Here is a 13,005-nt window from a genome sequence, read left to right as displayed (position 1 = left end):
GGGGGGGGGGGGGGGGGGGGGGGGGGGGGGGGGGGGGGGGGGGCTGGAAGTATGTAGGAGTAGGAGTAGGTATTCCGTCCAGCATCAGCGTCCGCGTCCGCGTCCGCTACTAGTAGATCAATCAATCTTGCTTGTGGCTTCTGGGCGATGCTGCTGGACTTTCAATTATTGGATGGGTGCCGTGGAGGAATGAGAAGCGCAGACACATCCAATGGGTGGTTGAGTGAGTGAGCAAGCGAACGAGGGGACGCCCGCCGAGTTCCAGGGCAGCAGTACCACTACCGGTATCGATCCAAGTCAGGGGAGGCGGTCTGGATTGCACTCCAGAGAGATGGCAGAGAGTCGAATGACGGACAACGGGGTGGACGCACGACGTGCGCAACGCAGCGCGACGCACAGGGGAGAACGAGGTAACAAGGTCGTACTGTAGCCCTCTAGCCTGGTGGGAGGGGGGAGCCAACAACGAACCTGGAACCTGGGCTGGGGAGACGAGAGTTCCTGGGGAGCACTGTTATTTTTTTCTTCTCTTAAGGTGCCCCCGGAGACGCTTCATGAGCGTAAGGCTACCCTTGGGTACGGGATTGCAGGTACAGCAGGTCCAGGTATCCGGTAGTCAGGTAACTATCTTGTCAGACTTGTCGCAGTAATTACCGTGAGGGCGGCGGGCCTAATCGTGCTAGTCTGGGCCGTAGGCTTTATGGGTGCATAGCGGGCTTCCTTGGGCTGCCCTGGTCTCAGGACCGAGTGGGTGTCGTGTCTTGGAGAAATGCGATCGTCCAGGAACGACGATCAAGAAGAGGGGCGCCGGCACCGCCTTATCCCCACCCTGCCCTGCATGCGAATGGCGTCGAGATGATTGATGGCCCTATCGCAACGCTTTTTTTTTTGCTTCTCTTTGCTGCGAAGCGGGTACGGGGAGTGGGATATTGCAGCTACAGTGACTGACTATGTATTGCGTACGGCGACGTCGACGTCTCTGCGCCTGTTCTCTCTCGTGCTACTTCTCGAATGCCTTCTCCGTACTATCTGTGTACATAACCGCCCGATGGTTGGAAGGATGTGAAAACAGGATTTACCGCAGGCTCCTGCAGGTCCGTGAGAAACAACCTTTTTCTTCGCAGGCCGTCCACGGACCACGATGACAACAGTGTCCGAAGCAACGAATGAATGACCCGGGGTCTGGGATTCCTCAGGTCGGGCTGCGGATGTTTCTCCCACCCCATCTGCCTTGTTCTGAAACGGTGATTCTACTATGTAGACAGCACACAGGCACGCAAGTACCGTGGCAGGGCTTCTCGGGGTGGCAGACACCAGAATAGATGCACACACACTCCTTCCCGCTCTCTCATGCGAGGCAGAAACATCGGGTGCACAGCCGTGTCGCACATGTCAGAGCAAAGCTCGACGGCGCATACGTGAGCATGAGAGACCCTCGCTGTCCTGCACATTCGTCGCCGCCTGCAACGTCGAGAGCCCGTCGGGCCCGTCTTGCACGCTCCGTGACGGAGTATGCCTTCTTCGCATTCTATGCGCCGGTCTGCTGTAACTAACTCGTGCTGGCAGCGCATTAGTCAAACGAAGCGGGAGCCCGACACCTGAACCCAGCGACGAATAGCGCATTGGCGATTGGCGCTAGTGCCGTTTGAGAAGTCTGCAGGGGGTGTCGACTCTGAATGATTCAGACCGGAAAAGGGGGAGGCGAATCGCCCGTAACATGGACAGGTTGGCACGCAGGCAGGTATCGTTGCATTGTTCATCATGGCTACGTATTCCTGCCTGCCAGACGTCTGTGTACGCAACTCGTAGCCGCGACTGCTACGGTCTTTTAATTGCAGGATGCGTCGGTTTCATCAATCAAGATCCATGTGCGCTGCCGTCTTTTGACGTTCGCGTGTGGGGAAAATACTCCGAACCTGATGATAATCCTCGTCGCGGGTGTCAGGGGACTCAGGGACACAGCCGAGGGCTATGCGCTGTGGGTGGGACCCCCGTCAGGCCCCGTCCAGGACCTGCACTGATGTCGCCAGGGCCCCCAGGGGCCACGGGTCAGAGGTCAGCACTAACTAAAATGACAACGCTAAGGTTGATAGAGGGGCATCATGGATGACCAGGATGTCCCCGCGAAGAAACTGCCTTGATCAACTCAACGCCAGCTGGCCATCAAATATGGTATACTATGGTACATCTTTTTCCTGGAGTCAAACGTCTCACAATCCGCCTCTCAATTAAAATTTGTCTAGCTTCACATGACATTTTTCCAACAAATTGTGTTTTTCGTATCTGGCGCATCCTAGAGTCCATTGTCGCAAACAAAGATCCCTCAGCTAGGATCATATCAGACATAACCAGCTAGCTGAGTAGCTCAGACGCATCTGCAATGCCTCGCTAGTGTATTGCTGTGTACACGAGCTAGATAGGATGCCCAGGGTTGACGAGGTGACCAATCGGCTCCGTCCATCAATATGCACGCGGCCCGGGCGAAGGTTGCAGTTCAACACCTGGAGATTGGAAACAGGTTGATTGCAGGTCGTCAACGTTTCAAGTACCCATCGACTCGTAACTGTCATGTTGACATACGAGCTCTGCCCGGCGGCAGGCAAAGCAGGCTCCTGGAGGTAGCGGAACAGTACAATGCCACGGCAATCCACCATTGATTGCTCACCGTTCCCAGAGGATCCGAGAGACAAGCATCCATCTTCATGCTCATCCGGTCGTCCGGATAGTTCAAGAAATCCGCAGCTGAAACTGATTGGGAGTTACCGGCGGAAAGGTACGTGACAGAGTATTCCTTGAGACCATTGGGTACGACGAGTCCGCAGCTGGACGATACCCACGCCATTATCTCATTGAGCCTATGGGAATAAGTATGCCTATCATGACTAGTACTAGACCTCCCAAAGGAACAGGCCGCGCTTGCTGTCTTTTGCATGCCCCTCCTTCAAGATCGAGATCAACTATCTCGGATTCTAGGAGCATTGGTAAGCTGCACGCTCACCGTTGTCGCCAAGCTGCGATGAATATGGTTAGTATTCTGCATATCCCCAATCCCGAGACTGGCCAGTTTGATCTCGGGTTATGGTTTCAGTGCCTCGTCTCTGCTGGCGCCTGTAGTACGCTCACTTTGTGCTACATATGCTGTAGCTGATTACCCAACAAGCCGGATACAGCATCATGACCTCCGTCAGGCATGGGTGCGGCGCATGTTTCTTTCCATCATGCTCCCAAGTGTCAGCCGGACCCATGCAAGCATCACACCAAGGCACGACATTGTGCATCTTCAGGACGCCATTCCAGTTGCGTCTGACGGTTTGACGTCTGTCGTGCAACTGCTGCACGTCTCCATGCTCCACCAGCCTTGCGGGGACGTGCATGTAAATGGATCGCGTCGTCGCTCACGCGGTCCCTTACCGTCTCGACGATGTAGGCAACTCCGTGACCCGTGCCTGGAATCAGATGTGGGGGTTTTAACTTACAATAGTACATAGCAAGCTAAGAAAGACCCCTTTTCCTCTCTCATCTCGGCAAAGTCGGCCATCCGCATCAAGCGCAGATATCTTTCAGCCTAGAGCAGGGCTTATGGCTTCAGCCTCGTTAGCTTCTCGACGGTGCTACCTACTACCGTCGAGATCACCTGAATCGAGCTCAGCTTGCAGTCCGTATCGCCAGATCCCATGTGCCTGGCGCTTGCCGAGCACACATAGTCACTCTTGGACTTTTCTGCTTCCGAGTCAGAACGTCTGACTCAAAATCCAGGTACGGAGTATGAGGTGAGCAGCCACCGGGAATAACGCTTTTCTCCAGGACCCAGCTTCAAGCGCAGCTCTAAGACCTAATCCGTTACCCTTGCCGCTGATCAGGTGCCGTTTCGGGACTGCAGAAAAGAAGCATTGGCTCGTGCTGCCCGTTGAAAAGCAAGGACTCTCTGGATACCGTGCATGCTCGTACTAAAATAGTGGGATTCTGCTGATAGGGTCAGGCCATTTGTGGAACATCGCGTGTTGTTCAAACCTACGAGTAGAGGATAAGCCAACCACGTAGAACCTTGATGAACCTCGTTTTCAATCTTTAAGATGAAGGACTTCTGATCTAGAATTCCCCGTCTACAGGTGTCTCACATAAGCGTACAGCTTCCTTCTTCCTTGGCCAGCTCGATGGCTTTGCCCCCACTCCATATCCTCCGAAGCCTCCGTGTAGCTGTGATATCTTTCGTGGGGTCTCCTTCGACTAGAAGCAAATCAGCCTTGAGGCCGGGGCCAATTGTCCCTCTGTCGTCAATGCCGAAGGACTTGGCAGCAAGGGATGTGGCAGCCCTTAGCGCCTCGGTGGGAGTGAGCCCAGCCCTGACCAGAAGCTCCAGCTCGTGATGAAGCGACTTCCCACACCTAACGCTCATGAACGGGTTGTTGTTCGTATCGGTGCCCGCGAGGATGGGCACGCCAGCTCGGTGCATTGCAGCCACGCTGTCTACGGCGTTTTGAAAGTTCATGCGACCCTTGAACAGCGTCAGCACCCAGCTGCCGGCAAAGGTCTCCATCATTGTCAACGTCGGTACCGCAATGGTCTGCCGCTGTACCATCTTGTTTGTGATCTGGCTGTCCAGAGCCTTGTCCATGGGTGCGTGAGTCAGGATGTTGAAGCCGGCCTGTAAGCCGCGCGTAAAGGCGTCGTAGTGGGCAGTATGAGCCACAGTCATCTTGCCATGTTGCACCGCACTCCGCTGAAGCTCGTCCAGGGACTCCTGCTCGATCCCCGGGGCATCCGCGATGATCTTGATGTAGTCGACGCCCTGGCGTACCCTGTCCTCCACGAACATGGCAGCCTCCTCCGTGCCCCGTACAGCCTTCTCCATCCCAACGCCTGCGAACCGCATGAGCCGGCCGTGTGTCGACTTCTCCGCAAATGCCGGCAGCCCCGACCCCAGCCAGCGCGTCGCCACATCCGCCGAGTGCAGCTTCTCGTACTTCTCCGGAGGCCAGCAGGCCATGTCGCAGACAGTCGTGACGCCGTAGGACGCGCACGAGGCTAGCTGCTCCACGCTGTCAATGTGCACATGACAGTCGATGAGTCCGGGCAGCAAGGTACAGCCTGTGCCGTCAATCACAGTGTCTGCATTACTTCCTCCCTCTTCATCTTCTACAATCTGAGGTCCATCAATGATGACGGTCCTGGGCTCGTTGATGTTTTCGCCGTCAAAGACCAGAGCGTTCTTGATCACCGTTTTGGGCATCATGCATCCACAGCTTCTGTGAGTTGGTATCGGTATAGAGATGGTATTAAATGCGACGTTCCAGTAGGTTTACCATGTATGCCAGTACCATGCCAAAAGTCAACTGAAGTGCTGGAGTGGAATTATATGATGCAGCTCGCGTCTTGGTGGTGGTGCCGTACATACATAGCTACGATGACGCGTGCGGTCGGAGGCAAGACTCTGAGAACCCCGATAACACAATCAGTGGATCGGTCTTTCACTTCCTTCCTACTGCCAGACCAATCCGGTATCGACCTTAAGCCATTTCTACTAGCCAGTCCTTTTGCAATTTTCCAATATGACCAGTCAATAATCATTCTTGACTTTCCCTGAAGAGGTCTTACTTAGAGTTACCGGATAGGCCAGCTTCAGCAGAGCCCGAGAGGCCCCACCCGGAGCCGATATGCCTGGGCGCGGAGACGACAACGCCAAGTCCGCGCAGAGATGAGAGAAGCGCGCTCATGCAAGCATTCCGGTTCTAGCTATCTTAATGCCTGCCATGATTCTGTCTTGGAGGTTATTTGGTGTCGCACCCTCTAACCCAGGAGAAAAATAAATAAAGTAAACAGAGGGGGGGGGGAACAGAAGCCCATACTAGCTACAACAAGCCACGTTTTACCCTGCTCGCTTGCTCTTCCGCTCATTTCACCTTAACCTCACAGGTATTATATGCCACCTGAATTTCGATTTCAGCGTAATATACGCTTACTCCAGCCTTTCAGATATCCCAGGAGTGAAATGCAAATTTATGGTCGTGGTAGCGAAGAGGCAATTCAGAGGTGTGCAATTTCCAAGATCAGTAGGATATTTCAAATACAATCAACAAAATACTATCAAATTCACCACGGGTTGGCCGCATATCGGTGTATCAACACGTAGGGGTTCTTATAGAAATATGGAACGCGAAGTGCTGAGATTCTAAACAAATCAATGCAAGAACTTGGGTGTCGATGACTGGCCGATCTCATCTCTCCGTGTCTGCCACATCTTGTATTCCACGTGGATGTCAGCTATTTGGTCCCATATCATGAATGAGAGTTCTTTATTTACATAAGCCGCAGTTTCAATGAGAACCATCAAAGTAAAGCATTTGAAACGGGGTAGACATCTGACACACGGGCTGTGCTATTCGAAAAGCCATTGGGTCTTGCGGGTCAACAACAAACGCGCGTTTGCTCACTAAAACTTCAAATCTGCCTACTCGATGCTCGCAGGGAAAAGGAAAGTTTACCATCCCAACACGACTCTCCGAAGCCGTTGGCGTTGTGCTTTCCCCCTCCCTCCATCACCACGTCTTGATCAAATTCGAGATCACCTTGCAAGCTGATCAGCTCACCGTCATCATCATTCCCTCATCTTTTCTTCAGGTGCCAATTGCATTGCGAAATCTCAATTTTCTTTGCACTGCTGACCAGGAGCTTCCTGGTGCGTTGTCCGTTTTGTGGGATTTCCATCTCACATACCGTGGATGACCATGTCGTCTCCCGCCTTGCTAGATGCTGTGTTCAACCATCTGGTGCTTCCTCGGAAGCTACCAGGGACTCAGGATGCGAGGCTGTTGGACATCCAGAATGATCTCGTCTCTCGCATGATCAGAGCTTGCGACAGCTTGAGAAGCATGACCAACCCGAAATTTACGTCAACTTGGGATGACCTCCGAGAGTCTTTAAAGCTATGCGGCATGATCAACCAGGGCTACCTTGACAAGGCAAAGCTCAAGGTTCAATTTCGAAGCCTCGAACCAAACACCATGCTCATACTGCATGTTGTTCAACAAAATGCAGCACTTCTCGTCCGCCACTACCAGACGTAAGCAGTCCTAAAAGCCACGTATTAGGATTCTCATGACCGGACGCTAACAATTTGTATCTAGTGATGGCGTAGAGAAGGTCGTCTTCGAATGCTTTGAGGTGTCTCCTACGCCCGACGAAGTGTTAGCCACGGACAATGCCTTGCAATGGGACTTTCCCGGAAGATCTGCCGAGATTCCTACCGAAGTCTTCCAAACCGAGTCTTTTCAAGATATGCTATCTCAATTTCTCGAGCAGGCGAGTTCGGAGAAGTTGCAGTCCTTCGCCGCACACGTGATGAAAGCCGGTGTCCCGGTCATCGAGTCTCGAGGTACTGCAGATCCTGCACTCATCAGCCAAATGCTCCTTTCACAATTGGAGGCCATTGGCACTTACCACGAGGCGCCAAAGATTCGGAAGAGAGTACGCGATGATGTCAACATCAACCGAGCAGAGATCCCCTGGCGACGACATCCATTCTGGCTTATGCTTCGCGTGGCCTCTCAGCGTCAGCTCCACACTAGGCTTGGCAACGTGGACGGTCGATCCTGTTACAAGGTCCTGATTTCTGCTGTTCTCTGTCAATTCTTGAAAGAGTGTGCGGGCACGGTCAGTCCCGAGAACCGCTTGCGGCTTTGTGATAAGCTAGCATCTCGGCTTGCAAAACTTGAGAAGGATATTGAGAATACCCAGTCCACTTCAACTACCTTGAAAGATCTGCTATCGACAGTCGGCCCTTTCTTCGAAAATGTTCTTGATGAATCGAGCCTTGGGTTGACAAAAGCGTGTGAGGACTACAGGCGGAGTGTCGTCAGAAAAATTGCAATCTTGCCACGCCGGGCCATGCAAGACGAATTGCGCCTCACATTGCCCAACAGCGGTGGGTTGCTCTGGCACATACTCAAAACGCGTCCGCCTGAAGCCGGAAACAGACAATCATTCACACTGCCAGAACTTGACGGCACAGTGGCCCAGTCTGCCCGATTCGCCAAAAACTATGTCGATCTTGCTCATTACGAGAGCACACCCGACGCCTTGGTCCAGAATGAGATGAAGTGGGCAGCAGACGATTCGTTTGACGACAAGTGTTCTGCTTTGGCGAGGCAATCTATTGCTCTAATTCAACGCGTTAGGAACGCATATGAATCCAATCCTGAGCAGATGAGCAACTTCCTCCTCAAAGTCTTTGATTTGTGGGTAAAATTGGATGAGGAAGCCACGAGGCGGTGCCCTCTGCTGCTTGACCTCCATCCCATCTTCACACCAGAGCTCATTGAAGCTTTGCAGCCATCTTCTCGGAGCGACCTGGCACGACTTCGCCGGATCCAGGAATATCTATGGGACCGTGTGCAACGATGCAAGACCTTGCAAGGGACAATTCTCAGTTCCATACAGGCCGACGGCTTTGCTTCACGATACTTCACTCACAATGCTTGTCTCGAAGAATTAAGAGTACGTCTTGAACAGGATTCCCAGGATCTACGCACTCGGAAGAAGGCCGAGTGGCGTGAGCTCTGCGAAGAGTACGATAAACTGACAGAACGGATTCTTGGACGGACCTGCGAGTGCGAATTCGACATCAACGGCAAAAAGATTACGCCTGTCTGCAGGAAGTGCTCTTACTGGGGCGCTCGATGCAATCTCCAGATCGCAATCCATGAGGACTATCTACCCATCGACGAAACTCAGCGCAACGCCATGCTCCTGGAACTGGCAATGCCCAGGTATCTACGAGAGTATCGAGATGCTACTTGGAATATCTGCATGACTCTGGCTTACCCAAGCAGACCCATGAGCACCCAGGCGCCAGAAAAGCTGATCGAGGAGTTTGGAAATGTCGTAAAGAAGGACTACGTCAACTGGATACCAGGTCGAATCACCTTGGCATCGGGTAAGAAGGCTTTTATCGACACTCACTACAAGTGGCAAAACGTCAAAGTAGACCTCGAGCGCGTTATACTCCCCAACCCTCTCAATCTGGCTTACTGGGACAAAGAGGAACGGCAATGGGTCCACCAATTGGATAAGCCCCTTACCTTGCAACATCTTTGTCGCATCCAGATACCTTCCAGCCTGGTATCTAGCGTTCTACCGCAAGTCTTGCACCCAAACACGACTTCCTTAGGGCCGACTTCGTATGAAATCCAAGCCAACCAAACTTCCTGCCCACCCCAAATTCTAATGTCAGAGTTCGTTGGACTCCAACAACTGCTCGCAACTCGCAATCTGCGCTGGTTGGTAATCCTCCGGGAGATGAGGTCACCGAATTTGGACTTGAGGAACGAGGAGACCGCAACCATGATTAGCCAGCTTGTGAAAGAAGCTGGCCCGATGAAGCTTGGAGAGCCACTTCTGGGAAGTATGCATTCGGTACTAGCTAACGACTCTTTCTGTTGCCAACTCTTAGATTTCATTGACGGCAAACTGGAAGAGATGAGATCCCGACAACATGAAGGACCCATCATGGACCTCATGCTTTCATTGAGCATGCAGCTTTATGAGTTGGGGCCAAGAGGCCTCGTCGATGCGTCTGCCAAAAGGATCAAGAGCATTCGTGCCATCTCTTTGCAGTGGGCAAAATCCATTCGTTCTGAGATGCAGAACTGCAAAGAAGATCGAGCAGCGGAGCATAAAGCAAGATATGGACTTTGGGCAGCCCTAATCTGCCGGCGGTCATTTTACTGGTGCGTTGAAGGCACCTCCAAGATGAAACCAGGGGAATTCTCGGATTTCATACAAGCATCTCTAGCATTGCAGTGGAACCTAGTGGTTGAGCCGCAGAAGCTTCCCACGGTCTTGCGAAACATGTTGGTTCGAGATGCGCGAATCGCCTCAAAGCTGCGAACTGTTCTCCAATCCTCGTTAAGATTGAGTGTCGGTGGCTTGGAGACAGCAATCAACTCTATCTGGTCTAGCTTAGGCCAAGTTCATGAGAGAAGATTCACCGCCTGGGAACCTGCAACTACCTCCGGCAGAGATGCAGACAACGACGATGGTTGGATCGTTTCCAAGGCAACGAATAGAGTTGGTGGATTCACTTACGACCAAGTTATTCACTATAACTACATTGAGGGACACCTTCTTGTGAATGGGAAGCCCTTGGGCAAGCTCCCAGAACAGATTAGGGAAGACTTCTACGTCAAAACCATCTTCGGGGGGAAGTACCTCTTGACCTGTCCATCGAGCCTGGCCGGTATGTCTCACATGCTGGTTAACAGTGAGCCAAATCATGAGATTCACTTTGGTATCCGCGACGGCACGGTCATCATTCGAGACCTCACCAAAGATGGGTTGCTTGAGTTCATACCAAACCGGATATTCAAGGGAAAGGAACACTTCGATCTCCCTTCAAGCCTTGTTGATAACTGCATTCATTGGCTGAATCTCAAAACAAAACGCCTGGAAGTTCGCCGTGAATCTACGATGTGGTTTACGAAATCCAACGATTGGGTACTTGACATGACAAATCGTCAAGCGAGGCGTGGAAAGTCATCATTAGTGGACCCGAACTCCGAGGTTGGCAAGATGGTTGCAAGAATCTTCACTGATTTCGAGGTTCCTGACCGGATTACAATATGCCAGCCAGAAACGAGTTCATTTTCCGTCGAGTTGCGCCACTTGGATCTCACACTTCGGGTCAATGCGAGGGGTCTACTCCAATCCCTTGAATTGAAGGTTGAAATAGACCCAAATCAAGATGCAGGCACTCTTTGTAAGTGACCTCTGGCACCAGCACTAACACTTTGACAACGCTCAGTCGTGTGGATATTCTGACAGTCTTTTTAGATGGGTTCTCCAGTATGATTGTATTTCGAGATGTCGAAAATCATAGCAAACGCAGCATTTTTGTTTCAACTGGAGAGCTATATGCCTCCCGGACTAAATTTCACGTGAGATCAGGGAGACGGAGTGCCGACGCGTACTTGAGATTTGATATCGACGAGGTCTTAGGCAGGCTGACATGCGCATCAGAGCCACGTCTCCTTTACAACAAAGCCCACTTGCATGCAATGACCTCATTCATGCTCCCGGATCCCCTCACTGGGAGAACTGGGTCTGAGGAAGCCCTAGCTATACTCACGTCCAGCCAATGTCAGCCCTGGGAGCCTGTTTCATCTGGCGCACAGCCGATTCTCAAGGAAATAGCGGCGCTGAGTCCGAGACGGAGGTTTTACCCAGAAGACAAACGATACATGCAAACAGTGGTTTGGGATGATCGCTTGACTGCAACTACCCAACACGATCACTACGAGGTGGTTGTCAACAATATCCTGGAGAAGTCGTACAAATTGAATGCCTTTGCTTCAAGTAAAGTGATTCCAGGTCATATCAAGCCGGCAGATATTTCTTCACTCAGAGCCAGGGCCCAAGCTCAGCAATCGAAGTACGAACGCGAGAACGCTTCTTCCCAGAAGTATGCCTCTCAAAATGATAGAGTTTACGCCTCTCGAGATCGCCACACAACCTCTTCAAGGGCCAAAAGAGCGTTTCATATGACGAAGCTCTTGTTACAGGAGGATCTCGTAATAAGCTTGACTCAAGATCTCAAGTCAATTATGTCAAGCTGGAAGACCATTGGAGGTTTCAGAGCCACCAACCAGAAGCCAACGTTTTCCTTAAGTGAGTTGATTGAGAAGAGCATCAGCGAGAATTGGGGGAGTTTATTGCGCGTGTTCAGACTGTCTGATTCGAACAAAGACAGGTACCAGTTGATAAATCAGCTGTGCCTTCTTTGCTTTGGACCAAGGGGGGATGCAGAGATGGACATGATCAAGGCATTTGCGGCCTTTGCTTGGATCGACGAAGCCAAGACGCTGACTTTACCGGATGCTGATTCGTTTGTGGGCTACAAACCGGGAGAGCAGCCGGATCTGGACACCATCAAAAGCCTTGTCACAACGGGATATCCGGAATATGTTGAAAAAGAGGGACACTCGAAAATCAATCGGGCAGCCAGCAACCGAGAGCATCGTGAGAAAATGGAGGTTGAAGGGCTCAGGCTGACCATTTTCTTGCTCAATCAATGGCCAAAGGAAGAACTGACTCTGGACGGTTTTGAATCCAGCCTTATGAACATCCAAGACGCCCTCCAATCGGTGTCCGTCGAATGGGAGCGTCTTCAGAAGAACAAAAACTTGCATCAGTTTCTAATCGACGCACAAATCGTTCTACAAAACGTTTCGGTCGACCAGGAGCCGGTATATCCGACGTTGTCAGCTTTCAAGTCACCGATCTTTACTTGGCATCACGAAAGCACACATCAACCGCCGTTTTCAGCAATATTCAGTCGGAAACCTGGTGTGCCGACATCGTTAATGCAGAGGCTCCAGGATGTGCAAGGCTCAAGAGAGATAGCCAAGTCCCTAGCATCCTCTGCGGAGAAACGGCGAATTATTGGGCCCAATAATTTGCCCAAGGAAGTGGCAGAACTCGGACGTCTTCTCGAAACCTTCAAGTCAGCGTGTAATGACAACCCCTCTCGGACAGAATATGTTGACGACCTCAAAACTAGCTTGATAGCTTTACAGGGAAGTTCGGCTTTGGCAGTCGAGGGACAGTCACCAGACTTGAAGGAATCGGTAATCGAACAAGGCATTATTGACTGCAAAGCGCAAGTCAGTACGATACTTGGTATCATTCAAGAAACCCTGTCGATGGATACACAACAATACAAGTGGTTGGGCAAAAGCAGACTTTGGTATAGTGTCACGCCAATAACCCTACTGCAGCAGCTACGGTCGACCAGAAGGGAGGATATTCACGATGACTGGAAGAAAAGCCTTGTCGCTTTCGGTCTGTGCATTGCGGGCTTGCAAAGAGTCCTCCGAATCAAAGATGCAAAACTTCAAGGCAACAGACAACGTATCACTGAGGAGCTCCAAAACATTGGACATCAGAACTGGGATCCTTCCAAAATTTCCGATTAGCTTTTGTTAGAGATCGACAGTGATCTGCTCATCCGCGAAG

The 13,005-nt window shown here is 51.7% G+C and overlaps 2 protein-coding genes across 2 annotated transcripts; one reads left to right on the top strand and one right to left on the bottom strand.

Moving 5' to 3' along the window:
* Positions 1 to 4,111: 4,111 nt before the first annotated feature.
* On the bottom strand, positions 4,112 to 5,227 carry JN550_012976 (uncharacterized protein; the record flags this gene model as incomplete). Its single annotated transcript, XM_049311512.1, has 1 exon — positions 4,112 to 5,227. One exon carries the CDS (start codon positions 5,225 to 5,227, stop codon positions 4,112 to 4,114), a length of 1,116 nt encoding a protein of 371 aa, XP_049165091.1.
* A 1,495-nt stretch (positions 5,228 to 6,722) lies between these two features.
* Positions 6,723 to 12,965, top strand: JN550_012975 (uncharacterized protein; the record flags this gene model as incomplete). Its single annotated transcript, XM_049311511.1, has 4 exons — positions 6,723 to 7,057; positions 7,122 to 10,750; positions 10,825 to 11,658; positions 11,797 to 12,965. The coding sequence occupies 4 exons, from the start codon at positions 6,723 to 6,725 to the stop codon at positions 12,963 to 12,965; spliced, it is 5,967 nt and encodes a 1,988-aa protein (XP_049165090.1).
* Positions 12,966 to 13,005: the final 40 nt, after the last annotated feature.

This window comes from Neoarthrinium moseri (genome assembly GCF_022829205.1).
Source record: "Neoarthrinium moseri strain CBS 164.80 chromosome Unknown scaffold99_Wmoseri_CBS_16480, whole genome shotgun sequence".
NCBI classification, from domain to species: Eukaryota; Fungi; Ascomycota; class Sordariomycetes; order Amphisphaeriales; family Apiosporaceae; genus Neoarthrinium; species Neoarthrinium moseri.
This window is presented reverse-complemented; position numbering and strand designations above follow the sequence as displayed.